The 17795-nt window shown below is 40.7% G+C and overlaps 1 protein-coding gene across 6 annotated transcripts in view; it reads right to left on the reverse strand.

Annotated features, from left to right (window-relative positions):
• LOC126483630 (uncharacterized) overlaps positions 1-17795 on the reverse strand; it is a 497523-nt gene that overhangs the window by 221485 nt on the left and 258243 nt on the right. For all 6 annotated transcript variants that reach the window (XM_050106684.1, XM_050106680.1, XM_050106683.1 and 3 more), the window contains 4 exons: positions 12987-13167; positions 9964-10296; positions 7771-8073; positions 640-1003 (listed from right to left, as the gene is read on the reverse strand). In XM_050106684.1, the coding sequence (XP_049962641.1) occupies positions 640-1003; positions 7771-8073; positions 9964-10296; positions 12987-13167 (1181 nt within the window). The remainder of the gene's footprint in view (positions 1-639; positions 1004-7770; positions 8074-9963; positions 10297-12986; positions 13168-17795) is intronic.

A 17795-nucleotide genomic window follows, 5' to 3' on the forward strand; every position in this document is an offset into this window, starting at 1 on the left:
AAGTAATTTCATAAATGCACAATAGTTCAAATAATTCAGACGAGTCAAAACAGCCCTGGAGAGTTACGATTTAGTAACATATCAGGAGTCATCCAGAATGAATAAATGTCAGCACTTATGGATTTTCTACTAAATCTTGTTTCAAGTTTTCTTACAATTGCAACAATCTGAAGTCCAGGTGCTAGACAAGTCAATATCCTTGAGTTCCATGAACAAGAGCAGAGGACCTATTTTCTCGCTGATATAGAGAGCAGTGGTACATGTAAAATGAGTATAATTACTTTCAAACTAGGTATCTGCTTAGTATGTTCAAAAACATTGGCTGCAAAAAACTAGCTGTTCATCCCAGGAATGAAATGTGACAGAATGACTACGTACTGTTGGTATTCAACATCTGCATTTAGAAAAATAGAGCCGCATAATATGTGCTGTGACATTCTGAAAGACCAATGTTCTAGGTCTGTTTCACTATTTTCTCTCTCAGACGATTAGTGGATTGTTGACACACACTAATAAGAAATATCATGTAATCTAATGGGTATTAACATCCAAATCAGCAAGCAACAAGCAGCAATACAGAACATGGGTGTTGACATGGACGTTTAGACCACCATAAGCTTTTCTGCGTTGGTTACAGACCTGGTAGCAACCTTCCAGATGGTGACGGTGATGGCCCATGCCTTCCACCTGGACCAGTACCACTGTCAGCATCAGAGGCATGACCAGATGACAGCCCATCCTCTAATACAGGCATTGCAGGCCTCGGAAGAGGGATACTGGAACATGGTCCTTCTCCACTGCTGTCCAATCCTTGTCCTACAATGGTTTCTGGTGCTGGAGTAAGTGATAGTTCACTGTCGAGATCACCACAGTTCGAATCACAATCCGTAGTCTCTGGAGAAAGTGTGAAGTTCCGGCTATGGCCAACCTGCAGTCCAACCTCTGTGTCTCCAAGGTCTTCAGTTGAACCCGAACCCGCTGCAGAAAGATCTGCCTGACTGCCCTGCAGAATGAAAACGGTTTTGTTTTTAAATTGTCATACTTCATATTGGAGAGAATTTTCTGAAATTATATCAATTACCGATACTTGGAGAAATAAATATTCAGTGAGATACTTTCAAACATATTACAAAGCTAATTATATAGCAAAACTTTCTCAGACGCATACAGCTTATGCATTGACTTTTATGTGCACAGAAGTATTTTTCAGAGAGTAATAAATTATTGTAATATTGGAAGGGCAGTTCAGTGATTACTTGTGTTAGGTGGGACAAACACATTTTTTGCAAAGTAATATCCTTTTAAGAATTACATTTTTCCTAATCTCCTGGCTTCTTTTTTAACTTCTCTAAATATACAAAGTGTCAGGCTCAATAAAATTCTCCTGTCAAACGATGGAAACTCCAGGTAGGAATATAAACAATGTAGGAAAGGACGGATTGCTACCTACTGTAAAAAAAGACACGTCAAGTTGCAGACAGGCACAATTAAGAGAGACTCGCATATAGCTTTCAGACACAGCGGAATGCCCAAAATGCTAGAGTTGGCAGTCGTGTGTGTGTGTGTGTGTGTGTGTGTGTGTGTGTGTGTGTCCTGACGAAGGCTGTGGCTGAAAGCTACATGTGAGTGCCTTTTAATCATGCCTGTCTGTAACTTGATGTGTCCTCTTTACGATAAGTAGTAATCTGTCTTTTTTTACATTGTTAAGATTCTCCAGTCTTGACAAAGACCTCCCTGAAGCAGAATCTTTAGTCTATAAGCCATTTCTTCGCTTTTGAGAACAAGAAGTAAGAAAGTGCAAAGTCACTTGAAACAGTGGCACAGCATCAGTGCATAACACAATTCATGCAGTTTTGATGTGGGAACTCCAGATGAATGCGTTGGCACAATGTTGTGGCAATGAAGCACATTGTTCTTCACCAAATGGGGCTACATTTCCTTCGATTTCCACTTGAAGCAATCTAATTTCTCATTGGGGTATTGTCGAGTATTCGACATTCCTTTCTCCAAGAAAGTCTGTTAATGATACCCTTCACAAACCAAATAATCATTGCCATAACTTATCCAGATAATGGGATCATCTATACAGCAGGACCATCTTCACCTTTACAGTTGATTCACCCACCGTACGGATTGTTGCATGGTTTCCAGGAAATAAGGCACAATGACAGTGACAACTCTAGACAAAAAGTTTAAATTCATTGAGCCTCTATCCAACTTAGATTATATATACAACCATGAAACAAAGCAAGAGTGGAGTGTATCTGTTGCTCAAAAGAACTGACGATGATTGCTAGAGAGAGATGAAGGGAGTAACATACAGTGTTAGTATTAGTGAGTGATGCTCAGTATGTAATTAATGTATGGCAGTTGCACTGGAATAGCACTTGCCACTCATTGAAATATAATTCTTTAAGGTTTGGTGAAAACCTCTGTACTATTTCTGGCCAGACTTTTGTATAAGAACTGCATGGCAGTTTTGTGAACCTGAGTAGCTTCTTGCAAACAGACAAGCTTCAAAGTTTAACTGGGCGTCCGATCTTCCACAGTCTACAACTGCCTGTGGTGCTTGCAAGCAGTTCCATCCAAGAATAACAATATGACTGCATTCTGCTAACATGACAGATTCTAAAGGCTGCATTCTGTCACTGATAGTTGCTTTTGCGACACATCCTGTCAGCAGGATGTACCTCCCCCTTGTTTCCTTCAGCACAATAGCTTTTGTATCACGGAACAATCATCCTTACCCGACAACAATAAGCATTTGACATAAGAAAAAAATAAGCTCCTGAATCAACTAGTACCTGGATAGGTTAGCCATTGATGACAATGTCAATGAGATTTCAGACATATTGGTGACTGTTGTCCATTGACCATTTTCATCCATGGTTGCCTCACCTCCATAGATGGTCACCTGATTTAGTTTTCCTGAATTTAGAGTCTAGATAAGCAGCAAGTACCTTTGTACGGCAACCTGTAATGGATGCAGCATGGTGGAGAGTGACCTCCAGCGACCTCATCCAGGGGTACAGTGATTGGCGCATCTAGCAATATAATGGTTGTCGAACACTTGCCTTCTCTCCATGCGGTAGCACACAATGTGCCCAGGGCAACCACAGTGAAAACATGTCACTGCGTTGTTCTCTGTCCTCTAACCCTTTCCACTCCAACATCAAGTGGCACTCGAGATTGTGAATTTCGTTTTCTGCTCCTATTTTGAGCCTCATTTGACACGATTTTTTGCGGCTCTCACATGCTCAGTTCTCGATTCTGACAGTACTACACATCAATGGTACTTAGTGCTGCCTCTATGGGAACCTGTGTTAACTCAGTCTCAAACTGTTGTAGTTGTGCTGAAAGGACTTATGGAATTATTACGTTTAAGTTTGTGTGCATAGTGGCTAATTCCTCATGTTCAGTTTTTTCTTAGGAAGATATTTTACAGTTTTTAGAGGAATCTATAAGTGACAATGATAGTGAGAGTGATTTTGATGAAACTGGTTCATTTCTGAACAATTCTAGCAAAGAGGACGACGAAAAATGTGAAAAATGTGCCTTTTTCTAGTGATTCAGCACAAGATTTGTGGCGAATGTGGAGAGAAAATGACTGACTTTACATATTTTCCCTTTGACGATTCAAAGTGTGGTATTACCACTGAAACTGGTAATGTTCCATCATCATCAGTTGGTTTCTTCCAGTTAATTTTTAATTTCAACAAATAGCATACCAAATGAACAGGGATGCTACAGCAAAAATACATAAAGTGACACTTCTACAACATTCAGCTGGAGAAGTTTTGCCAAGGAAGAAACGAACTGCTTTCATGTTGTGCTACTGAATGCAGCATTCTGAAAGTGTAAGTACGTGCAGGACTTTTTTTTTTTCCTCCTCAAGAGAATGGTTACAATCATCCGACTTCTTTTCACACTTTTTACTCGAGGTGATTTATGCAAATTTTCTGAGCACTTTCATGTTTCTAATCCAGCGAGTGCTACACATCACCACTCAGGTTCAGTCACGTCTGAGTAAAGTGAAGAATGTGTTGGATTACTTGTCCCCAAGTTTCTCGAAATATATTGACCATACAGGTATTTAGCCACTGATCAATCTACAGTATCATCCAATGGCCACAAGTTATTCAAAATGTGTATTTCTCAAAAACCAACAAAATGGGGACACACGGTTTATGTGATTTTGGATTCATCAAACAGTTGTATTTGCAGTTTTATAACCTATTTTGGCACTATAACAACAGTCACTGATTTGTCCAGACTGGAATAATTCTGAGAGAGTAGCTCTTAAATTGCAGGCTAATATCAGAAATGCTACAGGGCAATCAGGGTACCATTTGTACAGTGACCACTTTTACATAGCTGATGAGCTGTTTAAACAGAATGTGTGTGTCACAGGAACAATCCAGGCCAATTGCAAATAGTTTTCAGTCGCAACCAAGAACGGAGATCTGCGTCTGAATAAACAGGAAATAAAATGCCTCCCAAATAGTAAAATTATGGTTCTGCCATGGCAAGATAAATTGTTCTTATGCCTTCTACAAAAGCAAATAATTCAACGTCACTTGTAGAAAGGAGAAACAGAAGGGGAAGGGAAGAAATAATGAAACCAAATGTGATTATTGATTATACTTCAAAGATGGGTGTAGTTGTCTGATCTGACCATTTTATTTCGAGCTATGGTTTTCTAGCGAAAAGTCTGAAGTGGTGGCAACAGCTGTACTTCTGTTTGTTGGGGATAGGACTCGTAAACAGCCATTTGCTACACAAGAATCACTGAGAGAAACAACTTGAACATCTGTCTCTCAAACTATTTCATAAAAGTGTTATAAGAGACATACTTGGCAAAGAAAGAAATATAGGGCAGAAAAGAGGACGCCATTCAACTTCTGATGACAAGGAACACTTGAATGGACAGTTGAACATTATCAACAAGCTTCGTGGGAACAAACATAAGAACTGTGCTGTGTGTTCAGAGAGAAAATGAAAGGGGGCAGGCGTGAAACTGTCTATTAATACAAAACACGCGCACAAAACCCAGCTCGCCACCGTAACGAGTTTTTCAAAAAATATCATAAATTGAAAAGTTTTGTACCGTAATGTTTTGAAATGCATTTAAATGAAAGCGCACTTTTTGTTTTAATGTATATCCTACCTGTTGGTCAGTGGCCTCATTATTTTCACAAAGACCCCATGCAATTCTCTGTGGTGTGGTCATTGCCCAGACAGCAGCAATTTAAATAAGAGTGTGCAGAGCCGCCTTGTGTCTGCCTTACAGAGTGCACATGTCTGTTTTTCTATGGGGCATTTTACTTGGCATACGAGTTGACTGTACCTGCATTGGTCAGATGCTGGGTTTTCATTTGACAGTTGCATCATAAGTTCGAGCTGATTGAGTCCATTCTTCATGGCATGTTCGAGGAGATTGGTTCCAATGATCAATACACCTACCCTTTGACTTCTCTACTACCTTCTGACATATGGGGTCAACATTTATGGTTGCTATTACTAGTGTACTTACTTCAACATTATTTGCTGCCACATACTGTTGTATCTCTTTCCTCTATTCGGCATGTGAGAGAGGCAAGTTCATTGTGGCTGTTTGTCACATGTCTTTCATTCAACTCGTCTCTGTTGCATTCCCTCGATTTGCTGGTACCGCTTGATAAATTCCTCTGTCAATGCAACATCCTTTACCAGAAGACTTTGGTTCATGTCTTCTGAGACTCCTTTCATTAAGTATGAGATTTTGCTGATTTCTATCATGTTCGTATTTACAATATGATACAATGTGACATAGTACAAAAACATTCTATATGTATCACCATGTCATTTCCCTGTGACTTTGGACCCTGTTCTTGAACTGTTCTTCCACCAGGTGGATTTGGTACTGAATGTTGCCGAACATTTTCTTCAGATGGGTTTGGAATTTATCCCAGCTATTGAACTTTTACACATTTGCCAAACACACCTTGTCATCCCAGTTCTATTGGCAAAGTGGTCTACTTCTTCCAGCCATTTCGTAGGGTCCTGACCAGTGTCTCGAGAAAACACTGATGCATACCTGATATGCAGCTGACTTACTGATGTTTTCAAATACATCTGTCTCCTGAATATACGGATCTTTGGACTGACATATTGCTTTTACTCCACTTCCTGTCCACACAGGCAACAGCTTTTTTGTTGGCTAACTGAAGCCAACATGGTGCAGATGTTCTGAAGTATCTGGCATCTCCACCAAACAATGACATGTCTAAACCACAATCAAGACCAAATCTGAAGGCAGGGTCGTCAGTGAAGTATATCATTTACAATAAAGCAACTTTATCAATTACACCAACCTACAATCAGAACGGAACTGAACTCCTGCCAGAGTGGGCAGCTATCTATGCAAACACAGAACGTTCCCGAATATACAAACATTATAAATCTGAGACACTACACTTCAATAATGTTCCAGAAACTATAAATACTAAATAACAATTTCAGGTGGTTGGGTCTCAACTGGCAACCCGCAGCATATCAACCAATGATGCTAACCACAATGCCACAAACATAGTTAATTAAAATGCTTGGGCCTTATTTGTTTGGATTTTGAATGCCATTAATAACTTCAATACAGTCACAAAATGTTGGTGCTTGAAGATTTCTTTTTCTTGAAAACAGGTATATTTTCATTTTGCTCAAATTATAGACAAGATGTATTTTTTTAAGTAAATAAAGTTTTTAAATATTGCCACTGCAGTCTCACTGTCTGCCGTCTCCGCTGAGAATCTGCATCTATTGGCTACTCACAGACACGATTGTCGAAAAGAACTGAACCCTGTTTACATTTGTTTGTGCTTATTTAATTGTGTCAGTTAATTTGAAAATTCCACTAAATGTCAAAAAGGTGGTGATAATTCATTCTCCATATGCAGAAGGCATGACAGCAGTCAAAATTCATCTGCAAATTAGTTAAGTTTATGGAGAAAAAAAAAATGAGCAATGAAAGGGTAAGAAAAGTGGCTACAGCATTAAATCATTGTGATACTAATGTTTATTATTAAAGTACGAAATGGGCTACCAACTTTCACCACTGAAGAACTGGTGTAAAAAGCTGACGCCCAATCACTTGAGAAAACAGATGTTAGAACAAGTGACTACCTGTACTTGAAAAAAATATTTTGGTGGACTGTGCTATGACAATGATGGTGTAAAAAGAGTCATCTAGCAGCAGTTGGCAAATCAGGTGGCAAATTTTTTATGAGTATGGAGTTCAGAGATTGGTAAGCAGTCTGATGTGAAGGCCTTCATGTAATCATAAAATTGTTTTTAAAAATTTAAAACACATGCCTCATTATGTATATGTACATGAAAAATTATCTATAGTTTCAAGAGTAATTTACTTCTTCCATTGGTTCAGCAGAAAATGGGGATACTGCCACCCTGTGTCAGAAAAATTTGGAAATTGGAATATAACACGAAAAAAGTGTTTCGAAGACACTGAAATGTGCCAAAAATATGTACAATTTTTCACACTAGTTGGCACAGTAATTGCAGCACGCCACTCTGCATAACACGCATAATCTTCCTGTAAGAAAATTAAATCATAATCAAGTATTTACATAAAATCACAAGTGTCTCACTAATTAAAAGCACTACAACCCACAAGTTTCCACTGCAAGCATAATATAAGTTGCTACGTAACTTCGATGAGCCTAAGTTCTGCAACTCCCCTGCCAGTTATCCCACTATACATGCAATCTATCAGCTTACGAGGAGGCCACCGCCACTGCCGCCACCCATCGGTCTGCGTGGGCTGTCCTCTTGGTCGGGCCTCTCCTTGGCCAATCTCTGCCCTACATAAGCGCTGCCTGCCGCCTGCCGTCTCAACTCGTACTCCAGCTCTCTGAAACTGTCTGATGCAGCCTGCTGCTGCTGCTGTTGTGTGTGATTCACAGAATTTTCTGGTGGACACTTAAAGAACTCCTCCAGTACTTTCCGTGTTTCAGAAAACTCGTACAAGTAGTCGAAGGCTCCTGTCCCTGTACCATCTCCTCCACTACTGCCAGTTTCTGTCTGAAAACCAAAGAGGAAAAATTACTATATATTCAGCAGAAACTTGGCGTAAGTGCCTTGCTTATCCACTTATTGAATACAATATTTTTATTTTCGCAAATACTAGTTCAGTAAACTGTGACTGATCAGATTTGTGAAATGCATTTCTACATGACTTTGCAAAAACACAGGAGAGGAATCGAAGGGGAGCAGACAGGCAAGGGAGGGGAGAGGGGGGGAACGTGAGAGAAGGGGTGTGTGTGGGGAGGGGAGGAGGGAGGAGGAGAGAGAGAGAGAGAGAGAGAGAGAGAGAGAGAGAGAGAGAGAGAGAACCGTAAAGTTTTGTAAGTATTCAAGTACAGTTTATGAAGTGCTACTAACATTATGCTAGTATTTCTACAGTTCATTTGAAGAAAAATTGATTCTTAACCTTTTGTCCTTGACTGCTATGTGTGATACTTCACAGCCGTGCCTATACTGCAGTATCACCCATCTCACCAAGCACTGAGTGTTGAACACTTCTCACATCTCACTATTTCTCAGCTTTCCTACTCAGTCTGTAAGCATGATATGCATCTAGAAGAAGCTGATGGAAATACTCTGAGAATTTTGTCTTTAGAATCCAGTAAAGCCTTTAAGATCACACTGTGCAAAATGTATAACTGAACTTTTCGTAATTATGTGTAGCAAATGTCACCAAACAGGCTTATAAAAGCAATATGTTCAATTAGTCATCAATCAGAAATGTATCCAAAATCATAAATGCATCACAAAGGTTACTTCTTATCTTTTCGATCAAATTCTTAAGGAAAGCAAGCACAATATATTCAAACTGAAAGAAAATGGACATATGAATAATAATTAACAATAATAGGGCTCAATACAAAACCTGTTTCAAGAATTAATCAATGGAAAAGTCAGGACGGGATGTAAAAATATTAGAGAAGGAAAGTTGCTACTCACCATATAGCGCAGACACTGAGTCATGATAGGCAGAACAAAATGATTCACACAATTACAGCTTTCGGGCATTAAGGCCTGTGTCAGCAATACACACACACACACACACACACACACACACACACACACACACACACACACACACACACACACACACAGAATTAAGAATTCTAATTCAACTACCTGAGTATATCCCGACTTGATGTGTAGTGTGAGCAGCAAGTGCAATGTGTGCAGTGATTCACGATGGGATGTGAATAAATAATGTACATGAGGCTTGGAATTAAACAGACCAGTAGGTAATAATATGCCTGCTCATTAGTTATCTTTTAATTGTGTTTTATTAGTATAATTCAGGCATATTTATATTACAGTAAAATGATCTGTACATGACTAAACAAATAAGTTATGAACTAACGGCTGGTTGTAAGAGCGACACTGAAATTCAACTACAAGATGTTAGCCAGGAATAATGGAAATTTGCCAATAAGAAAACTATCTTTAATTTCACTCAACCCCATGAGCTCTATCATTCCTGAGGAACAAATAATAAAAAGTCAGAATAACATCAACCGCAGAATACATACTGTAGTTAGTGGGGTACAGGGGAGAGAAGTGTGTATTAGTAATCTATATTCTCCGAATACTGTGATCTCAGTTACAAACAAATGGAAAGGCAGTAGTCTACTGAAACACTTAGAAGCTGGAAACACACAGCAATTTGCAATCACTTTTTGCACCGAGTTAACACAGTGTGTCCTTGTAACCAAGTGGTACAAATAAATCATTAAAAAAAAGACTTGGCTACAACAACCACCCCTCCCCACTTGAAGCAGTTAATCCTACATATGTCACTGGTAATTGATTGAGTATTTAATTAGGAAGTTCCATACAACATCTTTTTATGAAAATGAACAGCATTGTGCTACTGAACAATAGACGCATTCTTACCTCTTGTTCATCTTGCTGCTGCTGTTGTGGTGACTGTTGCTGCTGCGGCTGTTGAGATGATGCCTGTTGCTGCTGTGATGTGAGGATTCTCTGTGGGAAGCCAGGCCTAGGCGGATACACAGAGGGAGAATTGAGCAAGCTCTGTGCACTCGGCAAGCTGACTGAATGTGTTCCATGGCGAGACACGGACGACTGCCTGGGGCCGTAACGCCGAGGAGAACCCTCGTACTGGGCAATTGGCAGACCACCAATCACTCTTGCGCCTACAGGACTCCTGTTTCCTCCATCACGTTCTGTAATATCTACTTCCCCTCCTGTCGTCAGAGATGGACTCTAGAAATAGATGTCAGATACTTGACAATTTTCTGAAGAAAGGCAAATTCATTTTGTAGTAACTAATTGTTACAAGACTTTTTTATGGTTCATAAAAGTGATATTACTTCAAATTACTCTACAAAACACTGAGAAAGATACTGAGCTTAAGTTCTTTAATGTAGTAAAGACTCCCCTAATGAAAATGCATCAGGTGAGGTGAATGGTATGTGACATTGAAGTATCGCTTGAGGACAAGATAGACTGACTGCTCAGATTCTACAAGGACCTACCCTAGGCACATAGCATGAAACTGTGGAGAAGAGAAGCTGTAATACTTCTACCTCGTGAAGGTAGATCACATTGTTTTGGCAATGTAGCCTGCATTTTACGGAAACTTTCCTCTACGTACACAATTAGTCTTACGTCTACCTGTCATACAAATTTTCGAACTACACAGAAGAGCGAAACACGTCCACCTGCTTCATAGCCATTTGGAACCCAATACAGTAGCAATTCTGTATGATGTGAATTCAACAGGTTTTTCGTAGTTTTTCAGATGTGTGTGTCGCAAAACATCTAAGCATAGGCCACGCAGTTCTCCTAAATTGCACTCCATCTGGTTCAGATCAGACAAATTTTGCTGAGCAAGACATCAGTGTCAGTTCACTATCGTGCTTCTCAAACCACTGTAGAAAGAATTTGGCTTGTGACACAGTCAGTTATCTTACTGGAAGATAATGTACACAAAGTCCACAGCTGTCATGGTGGCTTAGATTACTACCACAGGTGTCACTGAATTCCAGGTGAACTTCCGTCCCCTCCTAAAGTAGTGTTCCATCGCCCACCCACATCATAGTCCACCTTTATACACCACTCCCAGGAATCACATCCCTGTGGATGATCCAGGTGCAATAACTACCCTATTCATTTGCCCATCATTTCCTACTCCAGTCCTGTCAGGGGTTTATGCTATCCCATCATCAGAGGCCAGGCCACCTGTGAAAGCAGTCATGTCATATACTAGCTCTGCTGCAATCACTGCACAGCTTGTGATATTGATACGACTACCAACAACTTTCCACCACCAAACTGTGACTAAGAGCAAAGTGGATCATGCTGAGGCACAACATGCGGCAGAACATAACATGCTTAACTTAAACAGCTACTGCACATCCCGTGCCGTCTGGATTCTCCCCTCCACCACCGGCTTTTCTGAATTGCGCAGATAGAAGTTATCCTCCTTACGACACATTCTCTATCCTGAATTTATCCTGGCCACTACTTCCACGCAAAAGTTTCCACTCCCTCTGTCTTGTCATTACGTCCTCCCAATTCATATCCCCCCTACCCTCACTGTGCACCGCTCTCTGCCAATGTGCACCCACTGGCCTTTTCACCTTCTCTGCTACTCTCCTTTTCCACTCCCCCTCCCCCATCCTCCTGACACTTCACCTGGCAGCCTTGTCCGCCAAGGTCTAGTCCCTGCATACTGCCAGGCAGCACTCACTTCATTCCACCCATTCTTATCCTGCTATCCTCCTTTCCTTCCCCACTCCAGATTGCTGCTTCCATTTGACACAGTTTCATTTTGGACAAAGCGGCCAGAGGTGGTGGTCTCACGAGCACAGGTGCACTACCTTGTGTGAGTTAAGTGTTTGCTTTCTGAAGGCAGTTTTGGCTGGAAGCTCTGTGTGCACTAGTATCGTTTTCGTAACTTTGTTGATATTCCAACCTGAACTTTCCACTGTCTGAGACAAAACTGGAATATCAACAGCTTGTCTTTCAAAACATAGGTTGTCAACTGCTTACATCCAGTTCGTATATGGACAGCTTTGATCAGGATCAGAAGTATCGTTCCTTTGTCTACCTAATCTTCTTCTGGCATAAAAAATATTTAACAACACACATAAACATCACCTATGTTTCTTTTTAATGTAATTCTACTTTTTTTTTAGCGTAAACATATTTTGTCTTCGTCATAATTAAGCCTTGATATAATGTAAAATAATATGTGTGATCAAAACCTAGACGTCACTTTTTCTTTGGGCCAGTCCCCTTGTAAAATTGTATGATGCACCGAAAATTCCCAGTTAGAAGTGCATTGTTTCTATTGCAAGTTTTGGACTTTTTCTGCATCTCACTATTGTGCATCCCAACTCGTATTGTACATTTTCAGAATATATTACAATTTCCAGCAATTCATAAAACTGATTATTGTTTTGTTTATCGTTTCTGACCCAGTCATTTTATCTTTAGTCATTTAATATCTGCCTCTCTTATCAGATAAGTCTCTGAATGGCTTGTTTGAAGACACTGGACCTAATTCCTTCCTTCCTTTGCTTAAAGCAGCTGTAAAAATCTGATCACACACCTTACGAAACAAAATGTGTGACAATAACCATTCTAAAATTTAAAATAAGCTTAAAAAGATTATTATGGCTAGCTTATCCTATTTTACTGCAGACGTTTTATTTACAACTTGTACTGTGGAGAATTACTTTGTTACCTTTTTTTCCAGTTATATAAAATCTTCAGGATGTAACTACATTCAAACACAAATTACATGGAGCACTTTGAAATGAACCCTTTCACACCGCAACATATATCACACAAGTAACCGAGAGAAAATTTTACTACCTCAACTTCAATAAGAGAACTGCAGCAGTAACAGAATTAGAAGACTTCAACTGTAGCAGTCAGTGACTAACCTGGAAGTAGTGCAGTGTTGGACCCGTATTGTCAACTTGCTCTTGCCAGCTCTCACCTATATCATCGAAGACCACTACTTCAGCTGGACTGTGTCGAACGCGCCGCACTTCTGATGAGAACACTGTCTCTGTCATGTCTCCATCGTCACCATCCACACTAGGTACTGTACTTCTGCCATTCCTAAGGAGTCAAGAGCCAAATGAATTGGGTAAGGGACTATGAAACTGTCTTATTTACTGCACTAACAGGAACTCACTCACAGAAGAGTAATTCACGTGAAACAAATATCTCTCTCTATGTGGTAAATATCAATTATGGCAGATTGATAGTAGACTTTAAGTGACTACAATGCCAGTACATGCAAGGAAAAGAGAAAGGCCTGTCATTGAGGATGAGGTGATCAGAAAGTGGTCACATCAGATTGGACAAGGGCACAAAAGGAAAGCAGCACCCTGCGCTGGCTTCAGAGGGATAGCACGAAGTATCTACAACCGGATGACTTTTCTGGTACAGCAGTAATAAATTACATACGCAAACCTTTCTCACGAAACAATCTATCAATTAATGAAACCCGTATCAAAATGCTGACAGTTATTCCACAAATTACCTTCACATACAGACAGAAAAATGTAGTAGGGCTCTTTAATTTACAAAATGTATAGATTCACTGTGTGTGTTCCAAAGGAACCACCCTGTCAGTTGGTTTAATCTGTGTGTATTGATTACAGGAGTGCATACGCTCACAACAATGACGAGAGATACATTTTAAGAGTGCAATGGGTCTCACTACTTATTTTGCAACAAAGTTGTTCTGGAAAACAAAGCTTTTCATCAAATTCAGTTTAAATGTGAGAATACATATCTGAAATGCAAGTCTCCCTCTCAGCAGGTACAATGTACGAGTCAACAGGCAACTCTTACTTATCAATAATGGAACAGCCCCCAATTACACTGGTGGCATTTAATTTCAATCTTACATTATTATACATCACTGATTAGACAAAAATGACAGTAAAATGGCACAAAAACTAATAATGAATTCTTTGCCTCTCAAATTAAACAAGCTTTTTAAAAATGGAAAACGCGCGCGCGCGCGCGCACGCGCACGCACGCACGCACACACACACACACACACACACACACACACACACACACACACACACACACACACACACACACAAGAGTGAGTGTGCACTTTCACAACTAATGAATGTCACTACACTCCACAATGTGTGTGTTTATGGGTGATCAAACTAGACACACTCAGATAACTTACAATAATTTTTGTAACTAATTTCAAACATCGGCACATGAAATTATACTCTAAATAAGGAAACAGCTAAAGCTAATATCTGAAGCCATTCAACTGCTGTAGAGTATCATGTATTGAAATGTTTATGTACATATTGTTTTACTTTTTGAATGTCCCGTAAACTTTTTAAAAATTTCCAAATTTTTTTACAACTACTCAGTTACTGGTAAAATACATGCACACAAACAACAAATTAACAACTGTGACATTTCTACAACTTGATAAAATTCTGAGCAAAGCGTTTTGGTTTGAACAGTACAGTTGGAATTTTTTAATATGTGCCTATATACTGCAACTACCTCTGCAGTCCATTCACTATTCTCATTTTGAATAATCCACCCAAGTGTCTCATTGGTGGCTTTTAATGCACTGCATCTTGCAGTCTGGGTTGGAGGAGGTGAAGTGGTCTGGACAAGGCCAAGCCACACGTACCTTGAAAACTCATCTTTTAAAAATTCCTGAAGGAAATCTGACCTGCCAACGGGTGTCTTATGCTTTCTCCAAATCAAAAAATATGGCCTTAGTCTTTTATTTCCAAAGAAAACCATTCACAACACTGGTTGATGAAGTGACGAGATGGTCAACCGCAGAATGGAATCCTTGAAATCTACACTGTACAGTGATTAGTAGACTGCTAGACTCTTGCCACCATACCAGCCAGCCATGAATCACATGTTGCATCACTGTGCAAAAACAGCTGGTAACGGAAATGGGGCAGTAGCTCGAAGAAAGGTGTTTGTCCTTACAGAGCTTAGATGTAGGTATGAGACTGGTTTCATGCCAGAGTCTTGGAAACATACCATCTGTCTAAATGTGATTGCACATATGAAGAAGAAAGTGCTTGCCGGAATGAAAGGTGCTGCAACTTCTGAATGTTAACAACATCCGGCCCTGGGACAGAAGATTGGGCTGAAGTGAGAGTATAGTCCGGCTCCCTCATAGTACAGGCAACACTGAAGCAGTCAAGACTCTGAGAGAACGACGATATCACTAGAGCCTCCTCCATTCATTTCCCAGGAGGAAGGTGGGGTTGATACTTGATGGAACTCAAAATCTCCGCAACATAGTGGCCCAAGGTGTTGGAGATAGCAATAGGGTCTACAATGACATCGACTACTACGGTCAGGCCAGAAATTAGGGAATGAATCTTGGTCCTAGAGAGATGATGGAGGTTGCCACATACGACAGAAGAGGCAATGGAACTGTTCAAAGAAACAGTAAATAAAATCCAGCTACCTTTTTTTTGCTATCCCGAAGGACGGAACGACACTGTGGATGCCAGTGTTTATAACGAATGTAGTTTACAGGGGGAGCATATCTCCATGGGTAAATTGCAATGCAGCATGCCTCACTCCACCAGGCGCTGGGATGCAGTGTAGTGAAGACAAAGTGTGAGGTATGGAGCGTTCTACAGCAGTAAGGGTAAGATTTGTAATGTAATAATCACAACTGGTGAAATGATGTTCATCAAAGGTCGGCAGGAAGGGGTAAACCCTCAAATCGACTTTAAAAAGCTGCCATTTGGGTTTACACACAGGTGGGGTTGGAGTCAGCAAACGGACAGTGCGCAGGAAATTGTCTCTCGCATATGTGTCAGAGAGAAGAGACCACTTGAGACAACAGGCACGCTGGGTAGTGCAGAATGAGAGGTCCAAATGGTAATAAGTGTGTGTGGAGTCTCAAAGGAACAAGGGTGATCCAGTGTTAATGCAGATGACATTGAATTGATTGAGGTCAGCCAAGAGGGAACCTCGGACAGGTTCTCAAAGAGCACCAAAAAGGATGATAGACATTAAAGTAGATGAGCAGCAAAAAGATATGAGGGAGCTGACCAATAAGCTCGAATAAGTCTGCTCTGGTGACAGTGAACAATGGAGGGACATAGACATTACAAAGAGAAAAGGTGAAGTGAAGAAGAGAAATGGGGACTGCAGCAACTTGCAGCTGGGTGTTCAGTGATATGGTATGGCTACAGTCAGCCTTAATTCCTCCTTGTTGGACCTAATGCCACAAATGTTCCATTAGGGAATAGTCGTCGCAGGGAATGGGCCAGAGGGAACAAATGAAAGGTACTCACCTCAGTTGTTGCCGAGTGCCAGCCTTCAGAGACACTCTGCTACAGGGTACAGATGCTAGTGAATCCTGATCCCTAAAAATCTACAGAGGCGTCTGCATTGTCTCAGTGTCAGCCTGTGCATTCCGGGGCTGAAAAATGCCTTTCCAGCCTGCTGATTATGTAGCAGGTGATTTTGCCGCAGTGGGTGAAGATTTGGTGGTTTGCTGCGCAGCTGTAGGAGGAGAAGACGGAAATGCTACTGTGACACTGGATGATTTTGCAACTGCAGCACCGAATTTGAAGTCACAAGTCTACATGGTTATGTCCTTCCATGGAGCGAGGCATAGCAGAACAGTACTGTCAGTGCCAGATGATGAAATGCAGGGCCTTCAACAAGCCAAAACCTTGCAAACAACACGATAGAGTAGGGTACTTTTTCTTTCCTCACCTGGATCTCCTGGACTGCCTGCACACTGAGATACTAGGAAAATTCATGGGATGAGCTGCATGGTCGCCATTACAATTGGTACAGTGGGGAGGAGGAGGCGGGCAATTGCCCTCATGAGCGTCTCTACCACAAATAACACATTTGGCAGTGTTTTGACAGGATGCGCAAATGTGGTTATAATGATGACACTGGTAGCAACACATCCAGTTTGAAGCATACGGTCAGGCCATAATGACTTCAAACCCTGCCTTAATCTCTGATGGAAGCAATACTCAATCAAATGTGAGAAACGTATGCGCTTAGGAACAAGTTCAATTCTTTTATCTTGGCGGCTCGCGCATGCCCGCCCAGACGCGGGAGTTTGCTGCGTTCCCAGTTGCACAAGACGCACGCGCCAAGAGAAGCAGCGCCATAGCATAGCATAGCATAGTTCGCAAGCTTACGTTTAGGGGGGAGCGCGCAGTTCATGAAGTAAAGCCACCACGGCCGCATTAACCCTTTCGCTGCTACAGAGACGTGCTCGCCGCATTCCGCGCTGTGCGCGATTTTGTCACTGCACTGCTCACCTGTGCTGACACATGGTGTTCCGACTGCTTTGACACTCTTATTATTCGATTCCACAAAAACTATTTGGCCCAAAAATTAGATTTTTACACATCTTCTTGACTGATTCCTTCCCCCACAAATGACTTAATTTTGTTTCGATGTTCTACGCAGTTATTATGCAGCATTAAATATAGTAAACCATTGCACGAAATTTTGAAGTGCTTGCAGAGGTAAAAGTCCATAGCGTATACTTTCCGAATGGTCGATTTTAGTTACCACAATGTTGAGAATAAAATGTGGATAAGATACCTAAATTTCATATAAAATTTACTGTATAACAATATCTCATTTAATTTAAGTACCACATAGGTGTCGTATGTAATATTGAGAAATATTCCGTCTTTCGCGACTGTAACAAAAGTTGTATTTACACTGGGCACGTTTGG

The sequence above is a fragment of the Schistocerca serialis genome, chromosome 6 (assembly GCF_023864345.2).
Source record: "Schistocerca serialis cubense isolate TAMUIC-IGC-003099 chromosome 6, iqSchSeri2.2, whole genome shotgun sequence".
Lineage (NCBI taxonomy): Eukaryota > Metazoa > Arthropoda > Insecta > Orthoptera > Acrididae > Schistocerca > Schistocerca serialis.